This window comes from Lepidochelys olivacea (assembly GCF_965140295.1).
Source record: "Lepidochelys olivacea isolate rLepOli2 genome assembly, chromosome: 6".
Classification (NCBI taxonomy): domain Eukaryota; kingdom Metazoa; phylum Chordata; order Testudines; family Cheloniidae; genus Lepidochelys; species Lepidochelys olivacea.
This window is the reverse complement of record NC_140416.1, coordinates 106,997,647-107,021,523: the sequence shown is the minus strand read 5'-3', so window position 1 is coordinate 107,021,523 and position 23,877 is coordinate 106,997,647. Positions and strand designations below refer to the sequence as shown.

Genomic DNA, 23,877 nt, shown 5'->3' with positions numbered 1-23,877 from the left:
AAACTGTAGAATAACTATCCAAACAGGATACTTTTATGCTACTGCAACAGTTAATGGTGACCTGCAAAGGAAAAAAATGGGTTTGTTCTTTTTTTGTTTAAGATATATGAAGAAGCCATAAGCGAGCGAGCAAGCTGTGTGTATGTGTGGCTCACACACACACACACACACTTACACTTAACATTAAAAATATCAGGAATATTAAAGTCAGGTTTCCTCTGGCTCTGCTATCAAAGGTCAGATATGGATTGAGCATCATGCAAACTCTCACCCAGGGTTTGAAGTGTCAGAGTTAAATATTCAGACTTCTCCACCCACACACAAATGTCTCCTAATGTTTCTCAGGCATTTGAAGTAAATTAGTATTAAACCAAAGCAAATAAAGGTACACCAGAGTTTTAAGTAGCCTAGATAAAGACCACTTTCCCTATCAGGTTGCACTTGTGGGGTATCTCTGTCATCCTACCAGTTCTCAATCTTCCAGGAAAAAGAGGAGAATAGGATCATGCTGACCAATGTCCTCTCATTGTTTCCCTGTACTCATTTGCATATCAGTTGTCCTTGTCTTATATTTAGACCATATACTCTCTGGGGCAGAGACAGTCTTTGTTCAATGTCTGTATAGCACCTAGCCCAAGACTGGATCTCTAGGCACTATGGCAATAAAAATAAATAATAAAACTCTCCAACCTCAAGCTACAGGAGCTGAGCAGGATCTTCCCTTCAGCTGTTGCTCCAGCAGCCACTGTGGTGCTGGGCACAGAACTGAGAGCAGGGAAATTGTCTCTACTGTATCTCAATGCTCACTTCCTGGCGACAAGGCAGCACAGAGGAGAAAGAGGATTCAACCTAAAACTGAATGAAAAGTGGAGAGGAACAAGAAGTGGGGGGAAAACTATACCCACAACAGCATCCTCCCCACAAAACCTATAACTGAACAACTGAACCCATTATCCCTTAGTCTCAGCATCTCTTTGCTGCACAGCAATTAGCGCTGTGAAATCTGCTGGCAAAGTACGTGTCTCCATCCCCTCAAGTGGCAGCCAGTCCATAGATGAAATGAGCCTTCTACCACTACCAGTGACTATTAGCTCAAGAGGCAGAGGACTGTGTTGTGGATTTAAAGATCTAAACCTTACCGATAACCCATGTGAGCAAACAATACGCTTCCACATGACAAAAACTGAAAACACAATTTCTACGTATTTAAAAAAAACTTAAGAAATTACATAAACAACATTAAAAGAAGGTTAAGGTGACAAAGTCAAGTGTTCAAAAGTTAACAAATTCCAAAATTTGGCCTGTGTGTATACATTATGATATAGTAGTTACATGATCACATTACTTTTTCCAAAAGACTTCTGACTCATTAAGCACATAGGCTGGACAGTACTCTGGGGATGAATCAAGGTTGTGTAGTGAAAGCAACTTGTGTGTAGGATCCCTGCCTCATTTGTTGAGGTTGGAAGGTGTGTGGTAAACCAAGCAGGGAAAAACAAGAAGAGAAAGTACGGTCTTATGGTCAAGGCAGCTGAATGCAATCCTGGAGAACTTAACTCTATCCTTGAATCTGCTATAGAACTGCTAGCCAAGGCTATTCAAATTACAAACCAAACCGGTCAAAGGTAGCTACCGTGCATTCCTCGTACTCTAGGTACCCAACCTGAGACACCTGTGGTCAGATTTACCAGCTGCAACTGATATCAATGGGAGCTATAGTCTGGACATATAAAGTGCTATAAAACACAAAGCACTCTGAAAAATCAGATTCTAGGCTTCTCAAATTGGGCACCCAGAATTAGAGGAAACTTCTGATAATCTTTAATCTAATTTAATAATGGCTTTAATCTGTGCCTCAGTTCCCCATCCATAAAACAAGGATAATGCCACCCACATATATCACAGGGGTATTGTGAAAGTAAATTCATGAATGTTTGTAAAGCACTCAAATGCAATAATGAAGCACCATAGAAAAGCCCATGAAGAAATATATAATTCTGTATTCACTGAAGCGTTCAGATGGTTTGCATGAAATTATGCATAGAGCCATGCGTAAATGATAAGAAATCACAGAAACTGTAGAAATGTAGGACTGGATGGGACCTCAATAAGACATCCAATCTAGTCCCCGGCACTGAGGCATGACTAAGTGTTATCTAGACCAAGGGTCTCAAATTTTTGTATCGTACAAAAAGGTTTCAGTGATGTGGCCCTCAGGCCAATGTACTAGTCTGCACGTGGCCCTCATGGTGATTTGAGTTTGAGATCCCTGACCTAGACCATCCTTGACAGGTGTTTGTCCAACCTGTTCTTAAAAGCCTCTAATGATGGAGATTCCACAAACTCCCTAGGTAATTTGTTCCAGTGCTTAACTATCCTTACAGTTAGGAAGTTTTTCCTACTGTCTATCCTAACTCTCCCTTGCTGCAATGTAAGCCCATTATTTCTTGTCCTGTCCTCAGTGGTTAAGGAGAAAATTTATCGCCCTCCTCTTTAGAACAACCTTTAACATATTTAAACACTTATGTCCCCACCCACCCAGTTTTCTCTTCAACAGACTAAACAAACCCAGGTTGTTGGTTTTGGGGTGTGTGTTTTTCCTCAAATCTTTCCTCATAGGTCATGATTTCTAGACCTTAAATCATTTTTGCTGCTCTCCTCTGGACTTCCTCCAATTTGTCCACATCTTTCCTGAAGTGTGGTGCCTAGAACCGGACACAATATTCCAATTGAGTCCTTATCAGTGCTGAGTAAACTGGAAGTATTATTTCTCATGTCTTGCTTACAATAGTCCTGCTAACATCCCAGAATGATGTTTGTTTTTTGCGGGTTTTTTTGCAACAGTATAAATGAATCAACAATGTAAGTTTGTGATCCACTGTAACCCCCAGATCTTTTCTGCAGTACTCTTTCCTAGGCAGTCATTTCTCAATTTGTATTTGTGCAATTGATTATTCCTTCCTAAGTGTAGTACAGTGCATTTGTCCTTACTGAATTCCATCCTATTTATTTCAGACCATTTCTGCGGTTTGTCAAGATCATTTTGAATTCTAATCCTGTCCTCCAAAATGCTTGCAATCCCTCCCAGCTTAGTATCACACAAACCACTAGTGTACTCTTCATGCCATTATCCAAATCATTTATGAAGATATTGAATAGAACCAGAAGCAGAAAAAGCTCTGTGGGACCCCACTCAATATGCCCTTCCAGACTGATTGTGAACCTCGGATAACTACTCTGAGTATGGTTTTAAAATCAGATGTGCACCCACTTTAGGGCAGGTTCATCTATGCTATATTGCTCTGCTTTGCTTATGAGAAGATCATGTGAGACAGTACCACAAGCCTTACTAAAGCTGAGATGTACCACATCTACTGCTTCCCCTTCCCCAGCATGCACAAGGCTTGTTACCCTGTCAACCAAGGTTATTAGGTTGGTTTGACATGATTTGTTCTTGACAAATCTATGTTGACTGTTACTTAACTTACCATCTTCTAGGTGCTTACAAATTGATTGTCTGATTATTTGCTCCATTATCTTTCTGGGTATCAAAGTTAAGCTGACGGTCTATAATTCCATGGGTTGTCCTTATATCCCTTTTCATAGACAGGTACAATATTAAGATAGTTCCAGTCCCTGCATTCCTTCCTGTCCTGCACAAGTCCTCAAGGATAAACACTAATGGCTGAGATCTCTTCAGCCAGTTCCTTAAGTATTCTAGGATGTATTTTGTCAGGCCCTGCCAACTTGAAGACATTTAACTTGCTTCTCTAAGGATTTGTCTACACAGCACTTATTTTGGTAACACTTTTGTCGGTCAAGGCAATGAAAAAACACCCCCGACTGACAAAAGTTTTACTAATGAAATGCGCTGGTTTGGACAGCGCTTTGTCAGCGGGAGATGTTCTCCCACCGGCAAAGCTACCACTGTTCATTGGGGGTGGTTTTATTTTGCTAGCAGGAGCGCTCTCACCTGCTGGCAAAGAGCAGCTGCACAGGAGATCTTACAGCAACACAGCTGTGCTGTTGTAAGTTACACAGTGTATACAGAGCCTAAGTAACTCTTAACTTGTTCTCTCTCTATTTTCGCCTCAGATCCTACAACATTTACACTGATGTTCACTGTTAATCATCCGATCTCTGCTAACCATTTTGGTGAAAACTGAAACAGAAAAAGGCATTTAACACTTCAGTCATTGATGTTTTCTGTTATTGTTTTTTCCGTCTCATTGAATAATGGGCCTACTTTTGTCATTGGTCTTCCTCTTGCTTCTAATGTATCTGTAAAATGTTTTCTTGATACCTTTTATGTCCCTATCCCGTTTAATCACATTAGAAAGGCCAAGGTGCACAATTTTGTCCCCTACATACTTGTATTTTTTATTTTATACGTATTTTCATCCTTCGTAATTTGGTGTACTTTCCACTTTGTAATATGACTCTGAGTTTCAGGTCATTGAAGATCTCCAGGTTAAGCCAGTATGGTCTCTTACCATACTTCCTGTCTTTCCTACACCTTTGCATAGTTTTCTCTTGTGCCCTTAACTATGTCTCTTTAAAAAAACCTACCAACCCCTCTAAACTCTTTTTTTCCCCCTTAGACTTGCTTCCACAGGACTTTACCTATCAGTTCTCTGAGTTTGCTGGTCTGCCTCCTTGAAGTCCGTTGTTTTTATTCTGCTGTTTTCCTTCCTAACATTCCTTAGAATCATGAACTATCACTTCATGATCACTTTCACCCAAACTGTTTTCCACCTTCAAATTCTCAACCAGTTCCTTCCTATTTACCAGAATAAAATCTAGAACACCCTCTCCCCTATTCACTCTATGTTCTGTAATAAAAAGTGGTCTCCAATGCATTCCAAAAACTCGTTGGATAATCTGTACCCTGTTCTATTATTTTCCAAACAGAAGTTTAGGTAGCTGAAGTCCACCACCAAGTCCTGTTCTTTGGACGATTTTGTTAGTTGTTTAAAAAAAACCTCACTCACTATGACAGGGTCTCCAGGGTGCAACCTGGACTCTGAGCATCCCAAAACTGGCCTTAGGGAAAATGGCATCCTGGGCTAACTTGTATTTTGGTTAATCTGGCCCCCTTGGGCACAGCCCCCCACATTGCCCCAAACCCCCATGGGCTCCCTACCCCTGCACTTCCCTCCTGAGCCCACATGCGGAAACTGACCTAGATGCACAGAGAAGATGGCACTGCTGCTCTCTCCCCCGCAGAACACTGCTCCTCTGCACATCCCTAGAGGGCTGGGACAGGGAAGGGCAAGGAGCAACATCAAGGCTCCCTGCATCCAGGTCACTTTCCCTGTCTGGGCTGTATAAGGGGAGGGCAGGAGCAGCAGCAGCTCCTGATGCTTGCCTCACAGCACAGCCCAGGTGGGAAAGTGACCTGAATGCATGGAGCGTTTGGTATTTCTCCCCCAACCTCACAGTCCCCGGGGAGGGAGGGGGTGCAGAGGAACATTATAAGGAGGGGAGTGAGCAGTAGCTGTGTGTCACTGCTTGTCTTCCCTCCTTCCCCCATGTTCCTCCACCAGGAGGAAGCAGGGACACATCTGGGCATACACCCACCACCACCCATGCCAGCCAGGAGCAGTTTCCGACTCTACACCAGCTTCTTTCTGCATCTTCTTGACCCCGGCGGGCCCCTGTGCAGTTGCCTGGGTGGCCGACCCCTGAAGGCCAGCCCTGCCCCCTGATCCCACCAACTCTTTTTCAAAAGTGGTTTTTTACCCACGAAAGCTTATGCCCAAATAAATGTTAGTCTTTAAGGTGCCACCAGACTCCTTGTTTGGAGTTTTGTTTTTGTTTTTTTACAGGTTACACAGACATCCACAGGCAGGGACACACCCAACTGAGTTACATGAATGATCTCCTAGTCACTCACGAACCATCAACAGAAAGGCTCCATCCAATTCCCACCAGCTCCAGCCCTATACCCCAGGACTGTACCATCTTACACTGCTCAAGGCCCCCCGGCAGTGCAAGTTCATTAAATAGTTTGCCACTCCCTCAGTGTGGAATGGACACACCACTAGCCTTTGTAAACTGAGCTGACATTTCCCAAGCACTTTAACCAAAACACTGTTTTAGGTGAAACATAAAACAAACAGATTTATTAACTACAGAAAAATAGGTTTTAAGTGATAAGTAATGCATTATGGTCAGAGGTAGTTACCTTAAAAAAATAAAAAGCAAACATGCTTTCTAAATCGTAAAGTTTTAGTCTAAGCAAGAGTTGAATCATACAGCTTTTCTGACCCTGACAAACAGTACAAGCATCCTTAATACACAGGCTGGGATTACCTTCCAGTTTGCAACCACCCATCCCCAGTTCAAAGTCTGTGTCTTCCAGATGTCCCTCCAAGTACTGAGATGAGGAGAAAGAAGCCAAGTGACGAGGTCACTTTATCTCTTTTATATTTTCTTCCAGCTTGATAGAAAAATCTTTGCTGTGATATGGGGATCAGGCAGGCCCCATTGAGCAAGCAGTCTCCATTCAAAACATGCTGTCTCTTTAATGGGCCAACAGCACATTTGTGGCTGGTCCTTTGTTGCAACTGAAATGTTGGCTGGCAATGTTTCATAATTTCACATATAATGATACCATATACAATCAAACAGGATATTAATGTTCAACATATCAAGACTTAAAATGATACCTCACAAGGCATACTTTGTACAAAACATATCATAATATCACAGTAATGAATACTGGGGTTCCAGGGTGCTACTTTGAGGTACAGAGTGTCACACCCCTCTTCTTCCTGGTTAGGTGAGCTGCAGTAGACCCCTACTGTAACATCACCCTTGTTTTTTTACCCATTTTATCCTTACCCAGAGACTGTCAACACGTCTGCCTCCCACTTTTATCTTTGCTATACAAGGCAATAACTCCTCCCTTTTTTCCCTGCCTGAACAAGTTGTACCCTTTTATACCAACATTCCAGTCACGTGAACTATCCCACCAAGTCTCTGTGATTAATTTAATTGTGATTAAATAGTTACCCACTCTGAGCACCATTCATACTATATACTGAATGAGGCAGGGGTTTGGGGGGAAAAAATATCATGTGAACATGTAATTAAAAGATTAAAATAATGCATATGCACAAGAGAGCCAAATTAAGGTAGCAAGACAACCTTAATTCAGGTATTTCCTAACTTCTGAGTGCTTTACTTTCCAAGCGTAACAATTTTCTTCTAGTATGTTTTTTGTATGCAACACAACATTCAGGTGGAAACAATCATATTTTCCCTTTTATTTAAAGAACTGGTATTGCAAAATAGAAGTTTTTAATGTCGGTGACATTTTAACTGTAAAATACCCCAGTCTCCCAACGGTTATTGATATGAGTTAGTCTGAATCACTTGACAGGTTTTGATGTCCTGATGCCCAATCCTCATTTTTGAAATGTAGTTGTTACATACAGATTCAGAATTAATCATCCCCATCCCAAATCTATGATGATGTATTCTTAACTCAAAGCTTGTGGATAAATGAGCTTTTGGATCTACCCTAAAAGTGAGGAAAGTGATTTTTATTCAGGCTGTTTAAAGTATTTGCTTTTTTTGTTAACACATTTAACTCAGACACTTGAAAAACACATGGGAGAAAAGATGTCAAATACAACACTCCAATCCTTCAAAGCTTAGGCCTGATCTACACTAAAAAGTTAGGTCAACTCAGCTACGTCGCTCAGGGGTGTGAAAAATCCACACCCCCTGAGTGACACAGTTAAGCCAACCTAACCCCCTGCATAGACAGCACTAGGCTGACAGAAGAATTCATTTGTTGACCTAGTTACAGCCTCTCAGGAAGGTGGACTGCCCCTCCCACAGGTGTAGGCAGTGTCTACACCAAAGAGCTGCAGCATTTCAAGTGTAGACAAGCCCTTAGAAATCAAGATCACAATCCATCTGTGACCAACAAAACCAGAGACTAGACTATTCCTGGTATTTCTAAAAGGGCCCTATGTCAGGGTTGAAGTACATTTGAGAGGCACGGTTGTTGTGGATTAGACATAAAGTTAACACACTAGAGATCTAGGTTGTTGTAATAGCCATTTCAGATAGCATTTTCTGCACAACCTTAGGAAAGTTGCTTCTCTGGCCCTCCATGCCTAAGTTTTCTAAACTGTACGACGGGGATAATGCTTACTCATTTTCATAAATCACTTTGAGATCCACGATGAAAAAAATGCTATAAAAGTCCAAATCACATGTTCAGATAAGCACTACAGAAACACCTATAAATAAAATATTTGTGGACCATTGCTACTTGTGTTGTCCCTGTTCTTTGAACAGAGGACAGTCTCTAGTCCCTGCAATCTGGCATTTTTCACATGCATTAAATTCACTTGAAAAAACAACATATGTCAGTGCATTTCTAAATCTGTTGGTGGTCTAGAGAAGGATTTAAATATCTATTTATCTCAAACATCTATTAGCCAGAGGTAGATACTGAAATAAGGGTTGTACTTCACAGAAACACTCCTTTTATGTTAAATTCTAGGATAACCTACATGAAAAATCTCCTCCAAAAAGTCTATTTTTGGGGGAAATTCAGCACATAAGTTGTATACCTCTTACTACAAATCAATATAACCTCATGAAACAACCAAGTCTTTGATATGTTGACAGATTCCTTTCTAAGCATGCATACAGCAAATTAGTATATATCTTGGTTAGTTATTTGCCTTAAAATGTTAAATCTGCAACACTATCCTCTCATATTACAAGATGTACAAATATTCTGTCAATAAAGGTCAAGTAAGTGTTCGGGTTTTCAAGATTTTTCTTGTGGCTTTACCTTGTAGACTGAAGATGCTAAGCACATCCTATGTTCAGGCCACATCCTTGTCACAGTCCCTTCCCCATCCTATTCTCCCTCTTTCACCACAAAGAATTTTCAGCAACATAGGATTGTGCCTGTGCTGCTCCTTCACATAATACTTCACAATAGGTGCCACCAGGAGGTAACACACAAGAGCTGTAGCATGCTCTTCCCCGAAAAATTCACCTGCCAGGTAACTTTCTTTTTTTTAAATTTAAAAGTAATCCAGATCAAATAAATTAGCAAATACAGTAAGAAATCATGAAAGAAAATTACATTTCCATCCACTATTTGAAATGCCTCATCCCTTATTTAATATTGAGAACTTTCATTTCCATAGTTTGTCCATAGCAAAAGGTACCAAATTAGAAAAAATGAAACAGTGCACTAGCGTTATCCTCAGCAACAGTTGTCACTTACAAGTATCCTGAAACCCCCACAGTAAGTATAACTAAGCTAAACCAGCACAGAAATTTAATATTAAGACAACACTTATGACAAAGATAGGTTTTATAATTGCTTATAAATTGCAACCCCAATGAAAAGGTAACAGTTCTTCAATTATATGGTATTAAGTTAAAGATACAGTGGTCAAACCAATTTACAAGGGATTCAGGGTATTCATTGGCTTGCATAATCTGCTATAGATTTGATCTCATATTGATGAAGGCTTCACTCTAATAGCTGAAGTATTATTTCCCTTCACCAAACTTCAAATCACAACTCAACATGAATTCATTAACAAGCACATTATGACTAGATTACTCAGTGGTTAGCTATAAATAAACTGACCCTGATAATATGTATCTTATAGTGCCTTTCTGCTCATGACAAAAAAATGAAAACCCAGTGAAGCTCACAAGAAATATATTTGCTTCCCAAGGTAAAAATAAAAATACATACTCTTCCTGTGTGTCATAATTCTTGGTTGGGAATGAAAGGAGGGCAAAAATATTCTTTTTATACAGCAGAGAAACAAACGTTTGAATTAAGACATTTACAAACAGGACTATAGAAGTGCATGAGCTTTTCAGTGAAGCAGTTTTTCAGACTGGCATTGACACATTTTAGGGAATTTCAAAACCTATTCAAACAGAGTTTGAAATTTCCAAATGGAAAGATTCTATGTAATGCTAGGTCTCTAGGAAGTGTGGGACAGAGAATGAGTAGCAATTTAATTGACCCATTTGAAGCCATCACATCTAGCTGATTGACAAAGGTAAAAGTGAAGCAGCAAGAGAGGAACAAAAGCAATAACAGCAGAATTGTCAGTCAGAAGTGGAACAATTCAGTGTATGGTTTTAAAAATTATAGAAATGTAAGGCAGAAGGAGTCCTCCAGAGATCATCTAGTACACCCCTGTATGTTGAGGAAGCACCACATATACCTAGAACATACCTGACAGGTGTTTGCCTAACCTGTTTTAAAAACCTCCAGCGACGGGAATTCCAAAATCTCAGTTGGAAGCCTATTCCAGTTCTTAACTATCCTTACAGTTAGGGCAGGTCTTCACTACCTGCCGGATCGATCTATCGGGGATCGATTTATTGTGTCTCGTCTAGACGCGATAAATCAATCCCTGAATACGCTCCCAATCGACTCTGGAACTTTAGCTTGCGAGAGGCGGAAGCGGCGTTGGCGGGGGAGCAGCAGCGGTCGACTATTCGAGTAGCTGAAGTCAGCATAGCTTAGGTCGACCCCCCGCAGTGTAGACCAGGGCTGAGACAATTTTTCCTAATATCTAACCTAAACTGCCCTTGTTGCAAATTAAGCCCATTGTTTCTTGTTCTAATTTCAGTGCACCTGGAGAGCAACTGATCACTGTCCTCTTTATAACAGCCCTTAACAGTTTAGAAGACTTATCAGGTCCCTTCTCAATCCTTTTCTCATAGGTCAGGTTTTCTGAACATTTTATCATTTTTGTTGCTCTTCTCTGGACTCTCGCCAAATTGTCCATGTCTTTCTTGAAGTGTGGCATCCAGAACTGGACACAAATCAAATTGAGACTTCTCCAGTGTTGAGCAGATCAGGACAATTATCTCCCTTGTATTATACAACACTCCTGTTAATATACCCAGAATGATATTAGCCTTTTTAGCAACTGTATCAGATTGTACAACTGATATTCAATTTGTGATCTATTATACTCCCTGATCCTTTTCAGTGTTACCATCACCTACTCAGTTATTCCCCATTTCAAGTTGTGCATTTGATCTTTTTCTTCTACTTTTCACTTAATGAATTTCATCTTGTTTATTTCAGAACAATTTTTCAATTTATCAAGGTCATTTTGAATTCTAATTCTACCTCCCAAAGTACTAGCAATCCCTCCCATAGAAAAAGTCGTAAGAGAAAAAAGTAGCAGCCAATGAACAAGACTGTTACACAAGTCTAGGATCGCTTGACAGCTTGGAAGAGGCCACTGCCACTTGAAAGAGATGGAGTAACAATCAGTTCATGAAAGAAGAGCTATTGGCAGCAGAGAGAAGACAACGTAACAGCGGAAAAACTGGGGCACCTTAAAAGAAAAAGACAGGCCCTTTACCTGACGAAAGGGTTAGAGGAAGGAAAGATTACTCCTGAGGGAATTCTGTGCCAAAAAAAAAATTCTACACACAAGGATTTTAATTCTGCAAATGTTATTTGTCAATAAATAAACATGGAGGCTCCAGCATGGCACTGGAGAGCACAGGCCAACAGCTGCACAGAGCTGGGAAATCACCCTTAGATGCCACCGCATCCCCGCCCCCCCACCAACTTGGATTCAGCTGTGAGGCTGCACCCGACTCTGACATGGCACAAGGGTTGGACCTGCCCCAGAAACACCCTGGAGCCTTGCCCTTTCGCACCACGTATGGGCAGGCAGGCTCAGCCCAGCAGGATCCAAGTGGGGAGGGGCTCTGTGTGGGATGAGAGGGTTCTGGGTGGGGCAATCTCAGTGGGGGGGGTCCAGGTGCAGTGGGGATTTGGATGCACAAGGGCTCGTTGGGTGGTTCCAGGCAAAGAGGAAATGGGACTCTACAGGGGGGTTCAGGTGAAGGGGCTCAGCAGGGAGGGTCTGGGTGTGTGAGGGAATAGGGCTTGGCCTGGGAGGTCTGGGTGCAGGGGGCCTGGATGCTAGGGGAATGGAGGTCTGGGTGCAGCTGGCTGAGACTCAGTAGGCTGGGGTCAACAAGGTGGTCCAGGTGCAGAAGGGGTGGGTCTCTTCAGGATGGGAGTTCTAGTGTGGGGGGCTGTCCTGGTCCAGAGGGACACGTTCGAGGAGATTCCGGATGCAGGGGGGTGGGGCTTCAGCAGACAGGGGAGCAGGAAGCAAGGTGTGGATGTATGCAGAGCTTCCTGTGGCCAGGTAGTTTTCAGCGGGTAGTTCTGACCCGAGCAAGTCCCGTCCTCCCTCACCCCAACTCAGTCAGGACTAGTAGCTGAGCCCAGCGCACGGTAGAAGCCACTGGCTGGGGCATCCCTGGCCCACACCGCTTCCCCGCCCCCACAATGATCTCTCTCCCCACTGGCTGCTCCAGGCACCCAAAACGACATGCCTGTACTTTTGGGGAGGGGTGCTTCCCTATGCTTCCACATCAGAAAGTCATTTTTCTGCAGGGAGATCTGCGGGGGGGGGCTTAAACCTTGAGCACAGAATTCCCCCAGGAGTAAAAGATACATGCCTACAGTAGCTGACAGACAGAGGTCGTCAGTGGAGGAAAAAGAGGAGCTGTTGGGAGAAGAAAGCAAGTCATCAAGGACCAACCATAGTTTATTTTATTTTGAATAATTCCCTTGAAGGCACTTTCCAAAAGTCGTATGCAACTTTGTAAAACATCTTTCCTGTCAAAGGAGTTCTAATGGTTTCCAAAAAAAACAAGCCTCTGCCATCTCTAAGTTATATCAATGTGGGAAAGATTATAAATACTCTAGAAAAGTCTTCCCAAATATTCTCACAAAGACGACTATATGCTATAGCAATAATTACCTCATGTTCTTGGTTATCTTGTCCATCTTTACCACTTTTTCCACTTTTGCCCAATTTTGGAGGTTCCTGAAAATTAAAGAGATTTATAAATTTAACTATTATACTATTAAAATTTCAGTATCAGAAATTCCACAAATACTTAACACTTTTCATCTTCAAAATGCTTTAGAAACATCATTATTCTCCAAAACATACCAATAAGTAATTTACATCAATGAATCTTCATTTATTATATCTAATGAAACAGAGGCAAAGAGTGCAAATGGTATGCACAAGGCAACAGAGAATCAGCATTCGTCTACCCTGGGTTTTTAGCTCCTAGTGTAGCTTTGAAAACCGGGTAAGCTGTTCCAGTGCAAGTCACAGTTTACACTGATCTACCATGTCTATATAGGTGTTTGCATCTGTGGAGCAGCAACAGAGGCTAAAAATCCAGTGTTAAAGCTAGGTCTGTAACCCAAGAGTTTCTCCTCACTTCAAATTCTGCACTTAGACTACATCCAGCCCCTATTTCTCTCACTACAGGATAAAGGAAACGAAAGCAATACAAACATTAACATAGTCTAAAACTTTTTTGGAGTAGTGGGCCATCTTTATTTTAACACATAACACATTCATAAGACACAGACAAATCCATGAGCAACTGATTTTAAACTGATGGGGAAATGCTAAAAGACTGCCTGAAATCAAAGGACTAGAGGAAGCTATCTAGTGGAACAGGCACAGAATGGAAGTCAGAAGCTCTGGATTCCACTCCTGGCTTTAAGAAAAGGAGTATTTGTGGCACCTTAGAGACTAATACATTTATATGAGCATACGCTTTCGTTCAAATAAATGTGTTAGTCTCTAAGGTGCCACAAGTACTCCTTTTCTTTTTGATGATACAGACTAACACAGCTGCTACTCTGACTCCTGGCTTTAACACTAACTCCCTTTAAGGGTTTTCTACCTGTACATGGCCTTAATCTTAGTATCTGATCACCCTCCGTGTAAAATGAACAATAGCAAAACCCGCAGTGGACTTCGATGCATCCGATGCAGTGAGCTGTAGCTCACGAAAGCTCATGCTCAAATAAATTGGTTCGTCTCTAAGGTGCCACAAGTACTCCCTTTCTTTTCGCGAATACAGACTAACACGGCTGCTACTCTGAAACCTACAGTAATAAAGCTACCCAAGAAACTGCGAAGATGCCAAACCTTAAAAATAGCTTCCCCAGAGACCTGCCCCCCTTTAAAAATACTCCCTCCCACACAAAGTAGAGCTACCCACCTTGCCCCAAATTAAGGGCTCTATTCTAACAACTCACTCCTCCTACATACACCCGATACAGTAGCCACCCCCTACTACTCCCGTACCCGAGCAATTACCCCTTCACGCCCCCGATAAATCCCCTCTGCCTCTCCGCCGCGAACCCCTGGATCTCTCTGGCGCTGCTGAACCGCGAACTCCCCCTCCCTGGGGTCGGATGGGAGCGAATCGGGCCCCACAAATTGGGCGAGAAGACGCAGCGTCGCCGGGGCTAGGCCCACCGCAGGGAGAGCCCCCTCCTCGGCTCCCGCCCCCCACCCCCTCCGACGGGGAGCACCCCGGAGCGCCTCAGCAGCCTCCGCGCGGACCGACCGGCCCCGCCTCAGCGCTTGCCCCCCTCCTCCCGTCACAGCCCGACCCTGCCCAGCTCCCCCGCCCGGAGCTCGCCACCCCGCAGCGGCTCTGCCCCCGGGCCCCTCTCCCGCAGGGGCCTGCTCCCCCGGCCCGGCCCGGCCCGGCCCGCCCCGCCAGGAGCTGCCTGGGCCTTCGGCGCCCCCGGCCGGGCTGACTCACCTTCTCCTTCTTGTTTTTATTCGGCATGGCCGGTCGGTTGGGCGCCGGGGCGGCGCGGCGCGCGGCGCAGCCTCCTGGGGTCCCCGCTCGGCGTCCTCGCAGCGACTCCCCCGCCCCACTCAGGCTCTTCCCCTTCTCCAGCTCCCGGCAGCGGCGGCGGCCTTGCCTCCGCCCGGCCGAGCCGGGACGCCGCTTCGCCATTGGCTGTCCCCCGTCACGTGGGCTCAACGTTCCCCCTCCTCCCCTCTGTGAGCCAGGGGGCGGGGCTGTCTCCATCCCCGCGCACAGCGGCGGCCGGGGGAGTTGGCAGTGCCTCCCCTCCCCGCCCCGCCCCGCCCCGCCAGCCTCCTCCCTGGGGTCTCGCGCCCCGGCGCTAGAGCCGCACCCCCCCCGCCGTTCGGACGGGCCCGGGCAGAGCCGCTCTCCCCCCTTCCAAGACTCGGAGCAGAGTCGCTTCCCCGGCTCAGCTAGGCTGGGCGTAGAGCCGCCCACTCTGGACTAAGCCAGCTCTGCCTCCCACCCCCAGCAGAGCCGCCTCCGCGGGGCGCAGGCACTGCCCGGCTGGAGCTGTCTCTTGAGCTCACATAATGCCCGTGGGCCGGAGGCAGCAGCCCTGGCCCACGGGCTCATGCAGCGTCAGGGCCTCACCACGGAGATGGGCTTTGCCGCCGCTGAGGATGAGGACTGAGCTGCTCACAGGAGGGTTACCCTGGGTGGTGCATGGGCTCAGCTTTTCCTGGCGTGTATCTGGACTTCTGCAGAAGTCGGTCTGAGACCCGCTCCTCTATTGATCGCAATAGAAGGCTGCAGATGCACAGCATCTCTTGGGTTTAGCTACCCCAGCATGGAATCACAAGTAACTGATGGAGGTGCACTCTGCATGGGCATCCCGCTATTTTAAATTTATCATCCTTTTTCTTTCAGTGAAGTTTTCTAGTTTAGGGAAACATGCATTATTCCACTAGGCCCACCTCCCTGCAAAGGTTATAATTTGAAAACAGGAGCTACTTTTTAATCCATCCAGGCCAAATATAAAAAAGCATCAGAACAACCCTGAACAAATTAACATCTTTTCTCTTTCATGCTTATCTTAACATTATTATTTGTATTACTGTAGTGCCTAGGAGTCCTGCTCAAGGACCAGACTTAATTGTGTGATTTTCTGTAAAACTACAAAACAAAAAGATGATTCCTGCCCCAAGGAGCTTACAATTTAGGCATAAAACAAGAGACAACCATCACAGACAGGGAGTACAAGAAAACAATGAACCATATTGGTCAGCCTGATATGTAGTGGTCTCAGCACACTAGTCTAGTTGTCGATTTTTTTTTTGTAGGCCTTATAGAAAAAGAGTTTGAAGGACAGTGTTAAAGGAGGATTATGTGTTAGCTTTGCGAACGTTTATGGAAACCTCCTCCCACTCTTGGGGCAGCATGGGAGAAAGTACCAAGGGGTGTGTTTGAGAATCTAACAAGTAGGGAAGAGAAGAGGAAGGCAAAGATGGGCAGGGCTAAGAAAAGGATTTTTGCAGCAGAATACTGAATGGATATGAGCAGAATAAGAAAACATTTGTCAAGGTCAGCTGTTGCAATAGTCAAGATGCAAGAAGAAAGCCTGGACAAGAGTTTCAGCTGTGTGGATGGACGGGAAAGATAGATGTTAAAAGCATCCAAATAGAATTTTGTCAAATTTGGGTCCTTTTGGCCCAAAATTACCTTTCAGCTAAGAAAAAGCAGAAGAAAATTTAACCCACGGGGTAATGTCAGAACATTAAATGTCTGAATACTAGGAATGAAAGTGCTTATTCATCTGTAACTATAGCACTGCTATAAAGGGTTGGTAAAATTTACTAGATGCTTAGGAGCCAGAGGCCAGTATGAAATGTAAAAAGGCCCTTTCCCACTCCCAAACAGTGAGTACCACAGGCAACACTGGTGAGAAGCTCAGAGTCAGACCTCAGTTTGAGTCGCTGGGATTCCTAATAGTGAGCTATTTCACATTTTGTAGAGTGCAATTTCAGAAAGATGGCACTGCATCTGCTAAAATTTGGAAGGTTATCTTTGTGACCACCAAGCTAGAAACTTTTACTTTATGAAAAGTCTCATATTCCCTTTTATCCCACTTGTTATGGAAAGCATCTCAGTCAACAGTAACAGTTAAATGACTGGATTTTTCCAGATCTGGTATAGTATATGCAATAATCAGTGTGCTGAGGTGGTTGATAAATGACACAATTCTATCTGTTCTAGTGACGTCCTAATCAAACAAGTTTCAGAGTAACAGCCGTGTTAGTCTGTCTTCGCAAAAAGAAAAGGAGTACTTGTGGCACCTTAGAGACTAACAAATTTATTTGAGCATGAGCTTTCGTGAAGTGAGCTGTAGCTTACGAAAGCTCATGCTCAAATAAATTGGTTAGTCTCTAAGGTGTCACAAGTACTCCTTTTCTAATCAAACAAGTGATTTATATATTCACCATAACATTAAATTGTATTATTAAATCACAAGTATTGTGTTATCAGTATGGGAGTGACTACGCAAAAAAGGTGATATAATGTTAATATGAATATGACTATACTAGTATAGGTGTGTTAATGTCTGAGCATGCGCAGTATAAACTAGATGTGTCTGGAAGCCAGAACAGATTACTGAATTGGCAGTTGCTGCAGTTAACTGTTGTGCCTTCTCTCCAGTCTGCCTTCTGAATGCTTCCTAAACACCACAACCAATATTTTTTTAGACTATATGGACTGAACAGTTTAAACTTGCAAAACATTTAAAGCATCAAAATATCTAGCTGTTATAAACCACTGAAATTGTTTAAGAATGGGTTGATATTGGACCAGAATGTCCAGTATACCACTGAAGGAAATACGTTTATTCATCTAGTTCTGCTCATCTTTATTGGGCATTCCTTTATTTAAAAAAAAATCCCTCTTCTTAGGGTTTGTCCATCCCCAGAAGTTACACTGGTTTAAATAAAGGTGTGGTGTTAAACTGATGCAAGAGTGCATGCAAAAAGATAGCAGCACTCCACCCACAGGACAAAGAGTAGAGGATCTGGTGAATATTTATCATTGTATGCTAGCCTCAACTATCAACACAGTGGCCCCGAAACAGACCATTCCCTCCTGTTATCCACACAGATACCCTTGGATTTCTATCACCCTGTGCCAGATGAAGAGAGAGTCAAAAACTCAAGCACCAATATTAGAAAATAAAGGCTGAAACAGATACATTGAACAAAGAATTTCTCCAAGCCTTTGTCTCAGTTGAAGTTGCCAAATCCTGCCCTTAAGAAGTGATTAAGTGTGCTAAACCACTTTATCAATCCTGAGTACCTACAGCCCACAATAAAACCCAGCACCACACACTGCAAAGAATTATCATCCTACTTTGCCAAAAAAGATCTCACACTTTTGGGAAAGCTTCTCGAACAGCATGGATTTTCTACCTCTTTACAAATCTTTGGGAGTATCCTTTAGACTTGTATCTGGGTACCAACTCCCACTGAATTCTATTTATATCCATTCTCTTGAGTAAGGCTCTGTCCTGCTGACATGGTCTGCTGTGCTGTAAAGGTTAAACATTAATTTATTCAGAACTATATACAAATCAAATTCTCCTAGAGGAAATCAACAGCCTAATTGAAGAACTGCACATATTTATAAAACATAATATATCAGTGCAACTGGATTGTTATGAATGAGCAGATAGATACATAGATTTTAAGGCCAGAAGGAACCATTGTGATCGTCTAGCCTGAACTCCTGCATAACATAGAACTTCCCTGTATTAATTCTTCTAAAAGTTCAATAGTTGCACTTGAACTACAGCATATCTTTTAGAAAAACATCCAGTCTGGATTTTAAAATTTTCCCTGATGGAGAATCCACCATACCCTTAAGTTGTTCCAATGATTAATTTCCCCTCATTGTTAATCATTTGTCTTATTTCAAGTCTGAATTTGTCTAGCTTCAACATCTAGCCATTGGTTCTTGTTATACCTTTGTCTACTACACTGAAGAGCCCTTATTTATCCAATTTCTACTTCATATATAGGTATTTATAGACTGTGATCAAGTCACTCCTTAACCTTCTCTTAGGTAAGCTAAATAGATTGAGCTCCTTAAGTCTTTCACTATAAGGCATGCTTTCCAATCCTTTAGTCATTCTCATGGCTCTTCTCTGAACCCTCTAATTTATCAATATCCTTCTTGAAGTGTGTATACCAGAACTGAACATAATATTCCACTAGCAGTCATACCAGTGCCAAATACAGAAGTACTATAATAACCTCCCTATTTCTACTCAATATTCCCCTATTTACTCACCGAAGTATTGCATAAGCCCTCTTGACCACAGCATTGCACTAGCAGCTCATATTCAACTGATTATCACCTTGAACCCCATGTCTTTTTCAGAATCACTGCTTCCCAGGATAGAGTCTCCCATCCTGTAAGTATGGCCTACATTCTTTGTTCCTAGATGTATGACCTGACATTTAGCCATATTGAAATGTATATTGTTTGCATGCACTCATCTTACCAAGTGATCCAGATTGCTTTGTTTCAGTGACCTGTCCTTTTCATTATTTATCACTCCCCCAATGTTTATGTCATCTACAGACTAATTTTATGTTTTTTTCACAGTTACTGATAAAAATGTTTAACAGTATAGAACCAAAAACTGATCTCTGTGGAACCCCACTAGAAGCACACCAACCCGATGATGATATTCTATTTGCAGTTACATTTTGAGACCTATCAGTTAGCCAGCTTTTAATGCAATTTAGTGTGTGCCATGTTCATTTTATATCTTTCTAGGTTTTTAATCAAGAAGGTGTGCAATACCCCAAGTTAAATGCCTCACTGGAGTCTAAGTATATTTCATTAACACTATTCACTTTATCAACCAAAGTGTAATCTCTTAAAAAAAGATACCAAGTTAGTGTGACAGGATCTATTTTTCTTAAGTCCACATTGATTGTCATTAATTATATTACCCTCCTTTAATTTTTTATTCATCAAATCTCTTAACTGCTGTTCTATTATCTTGCCCACAACTGATGTTAAACTGAAAGGCCTATAGTTACCTGGGTCATCCTGCTTACCTTTTTTAATATTGGCACAACACTATCTTTCTTCCATTCTTCTGGAGCTTCCCCAGTATTCAAAAACTTATTGAAAATCAACATTAAGAGTCAAGAGAATTCATTGGCCAGCTCTTCTAAAACTCTCAGATGCAAGTTATCCAACCTTGCTGATTTTAAAATGTGTATCTTTTGTAGCTGCTGTTTAACAACATCCTTAGTTACTGTTAGAGTGGATAGTATTTGATCATCATATGATATCAATACATCATACATACATATGGACAAGCTATCATGAATAAAACGGTACAGCCATAAACCTTCAGTTAATTGATGTGACAGAAGGTGGTATATTGTGTAACTGCATATCTTTCCCCCTTATTTTTAATACAATTTGTGCTGGTCAACAATGAAAATAATGCTTAAGTATGATTAATTTTACTTCTTATATACAAAACTTAATTGGGAGCTTTAAAAACATCAGTTAAAATTTTGAAATAAAAACAAATAACTGAAAATACCTTTCTGGTATGCTACAAATTTCTCTGGGGAATGGTTCAAACCTGGTCTTTCTCAATCTTTTCTTTCCTTTCCTCCCTTCTTGTTAAACTATGAAAATTCAATTAAAATAGCAAAACTATGTTTTTCCCCCAGCAGAAAATATTGAACAGTGTTTTGCAGAACTATGTTATAAGTTATTCATGTAACCAGAGTATTTAATAGAATGTTTAACTACTGGAATATTTTAACTTACCGCCTGTCCCTGAATAACTAGGCCCTCATAGGTAGTTATCAACATAGGACTGGAAATAGTTCACAATTGGGCCGAATGTTGCTGTATAACCATGTACCCTGTTGGAGGACAATATTGGAATATCCAAGGTACTCTCTAGATGCCCTCTTGTTTTATAGGAACCAGCTATTGGACTGATATTATTAGACATTACAGCTACCTGTTGCCTGTGCCCATTAACACACTTGTTTCTGGACTCCCACGTGGCCTTCCCTAATGGAATTTGAGCCATCCTCTCCTGCCTCCTGGGAATTGTCCCTTTGTCCAAGGAAGAAAAGAAAATAATTGTTAACTCTTTTCCTAAAAATAATTCCTAAAACCAGTAAATGAGTGGTTTGTTCTTATCTGGAATACTGTATGTAGTACTAGTCACCTCCATTTCAAAAAGGATATTGTATTAAAGGGAGTTCAGAGAAGTATAGTAAAGATGATTAGGAGCAGAGGAAAACTCCCCTATGAAAAGAGATTGAAAAGATTGGGATTGGTTATATTAAACAGGAGATGAATAAGAGGGAACATGTTAGAAGTATACAAAATAACAAAAGGTATAAAGCTGTGGTTCTGAACCCGGGGTATGCGTGGTACACAGGGGTCTTCCAGGGGATATGTCAACTCATCTAGATCAGTGTTTCTCAACCCAGGGGTCGTGATCACAGGGGAATCATAAGATGGGTTTAGGGTGGTCATAAGTGCAGGGCTAGTGTTATGGGGTGGAAAACAGGGCAGTTGGCTGGGGCCCCACAAAGCTAAGTTACATGCTTCAGCCCCAGGTGGCAAGGCTCGGGCTTCAGTCTCTTGAAAGGGGTACAGTAGTCTGGAAAGGTTGAGCACCACTGGTATAGAGAAGGTAGATTAGGAGTTTTTGTTCTCCTGTTTTATGAGACAGAGAGCAAGGGAACTTTCAAAGAAATTAAAAAATGGCAAATTCAAAACTGATAAAGGGAAATACTTTTTTTTTTTACACAGTGCATAGTTAGACAATGGAACTTATTAGCACAGGATGTCAGTGAGGCCAAGTTTTTAGCAAGATTCAAAAATAGATTGGACATTTATAGGGACAACAAGAATATCCAGAGTTATAATAGTTAAAACAAGAAAATGGATGGAATATAAAACCTACTGCTTCAGAGTTTATGCCAATTTTCAGTGATTAGGTGTTAAAATTAGTCTTTAATACAGGACAGATTATCCCCCATCTATTGCAAGGCTTCTCACATCTTCCTCTGATATATCTGGAGCTGTCCCTACTCAGAGATAGGATACTGGACTTGATGGACCATTAGTCCAATCCAGTATGGCAATTCCAATGTTCCAGTAATGCCTTTTTAAAGTTCCATATTGACACCTACATTCCCTGGTGATGGGAACTTTTGAAATAATAATAACACTGAATAACTTCAGGTAAATCAGTTGACTTCCTTGTGCCTCAACAAAGCAATTGAAAAATTTGGAAAATGCAAGATCTTACTTCATGCAGTTTAGCTGAGCAAATCATACCACAAACTATGAATAGTGGAAAGAAAGGGAGTGCATTTTGAGGGTGGGATGGTTTGTAGGAAGTCTGGTTTTTTTCATGTCTGTTAGATATGTTTTTGATGATTGCTTGTGTTTTTAACTAATATAATAGGCTGAGATATTACTTGGAGAAGTTAAATAAATCTAAATAAAATAATTACCTTTCTTAAATTCACCTGATGTGCCTAGCTGAGGGTATAAGGCATATTTTATTTTTAACAGGGTGCTTTAATTTTGCTTTGCTTTAATTTTCTTTGGTTCCTTTTTTTGCTGTTTTAAGCATGATATATGTATTGATGTACTGCCTTCATCACCTTCCCTGTCAAAGGAAAGCTTAATTTTATGTCAAATGATACAGACTGTAATCATACAGGTGGTTAGATTCCAGAGTTGAGACCTCTCTGTCATCTTCTTTTATCATCTTTAAATTGATACTTCCACAGCACAGAATGAATGAAGAGTTCCAATTAATTGTATCTCCTGCTGATGCTGTGTTGAGATTTTCTCCTTTGGCACATTTAAGATTTTTTTTTAAGGCCTGACAAAAAATTGCTAAGGCAGCCAAAGTCTACAGATGTTTTCATTCCACTTTTGGAACACTTTAAGTGTTCTCTCTCTCCAGCCTAAATTTGTCTCTGCAGCTGCGAGTCTTCAAGCCTATTATACAGTGTAGGCTACTACTTATTCTGAGGATGTTCTCACAATGATGTTGTCTATACATGCCTGCCCCTTTCTCAAGGCCTGGAGTCCCAAATTACTTTTGCCTGTGTCAGGCAACTGGGACATGGGTGGTCTAGCCTAGAGGTCAGAGCCAGCATCAGACCTAGTGGTAGGAGCAGGTGCTGGGAATTGAGTGTCAGAAACCAGGAGCTAGGGTCAGAGCTGGAGGCAGTAGTCATGATTCCATCTGTATCTCCCCATTGGATCTTTATGGGTGGAATAGTTTGGCAGCAGTGTGGGAAAGGGATAGAGTGAGCATCAAGGTTGGCAGACTATGAGAGACAAGGACCTCCCCAGCTCTTCACAGCTCCATGAGTCCCTGTCATGCATGATTGCTTCTTTTATTGGGAGGGACACTATTCAGCAGGCTGACCTGGCTTCTCAATAGGTAGCATGGACTCCTGCATTGAGCATTGGGCAAGGAGCCATGAATTCCTGAGTTTTAATCCTGACTCTTCCATTGATTTATTATTGACCAGATCAGCTTACTGTGTGGCCACTGTGGTCTTCTGCAATACCTGTGTGACAGAAAGAAAATTTCTGCTAAATAGAACTTTTCTGTCTGAAGTGTTTTCCCCAACGTTTAAAGAGTCAAAATCTGAATTTAGATGTGTGTGTGATAAATGAAATCCATTTCCTTTTTCTACCAAAAAACCCAAACAAAACAAAAAACACTAATGTTTATTTGAATATGAAGTTTGACATTGAAATAAATACACTTCACATCATGACACATACTAATTTACACAGCAACTGATTCTCTGATTATAGGGTCTGAGACTGAAATAAACATGATGAACTGATATATTTAAATGTTCTCCTAAATGCATACAAATTGAAATAATTTCATGTAGATTTATTTCTGTTACTTGTATGTTCATATCTGGATTTTTTAACTGTAGTACACTGTTAAAAAGTGAGTATGGTATGTGATTTTCAAACAAATTTTAAACCAGATTTCCTGTAACGTGTAACATGTAGTTGCTCAGATGCTGTGGTGATGAGCATGGTATAAGACAATACTGTCTCTTTAAAACTAGTCATGTGTAATAACCAGACGGCCTCCAATTGTGAGGGGTCTCTCACATGATACAGGCATACTCAGAGTCTGCATGTTCAGAG

General features: G+C 41.9%; 1 protein-coding gene across 2 annotated transcripts in view; it reads right to left on the bottom strand.

Moving 5' to 3' along the window:
* The window catches only part of PPP2R5C (protein phosphatase 2 regulatory subunit B'gamma), a 326,481-nt gene that overhangs the window by 174,589 nt on the left and 128,015 nt on the right, over nucleotides 1–23,877 (bottom strand). The window contains exons 1-2 of one of the 2 annotated variants that reach the window (XM_084630787.1): nucleotides 14,638–14,833; nucleotides 12,816–12,881 (exon numbers count right to left, since the gene is read on the bottom strand). In XM_084630787.1, the coding sequence (XP_084486913.1) occupies nucleotides 12,816–12,881; nucleotides 14,638–14,664 (93 nt within the window). In that variant the 5' untranslated portion in view covers nucleotides 14,665–14,833. Of the gene's footprint in view, nucleotides 1–12,815; nucleotides 12,882–14,637; nucleotides 14,834–23,877 lie in introns of those variants that run through there. The other variant, XM_084630786.1, reaches the window with a different exon arrangement.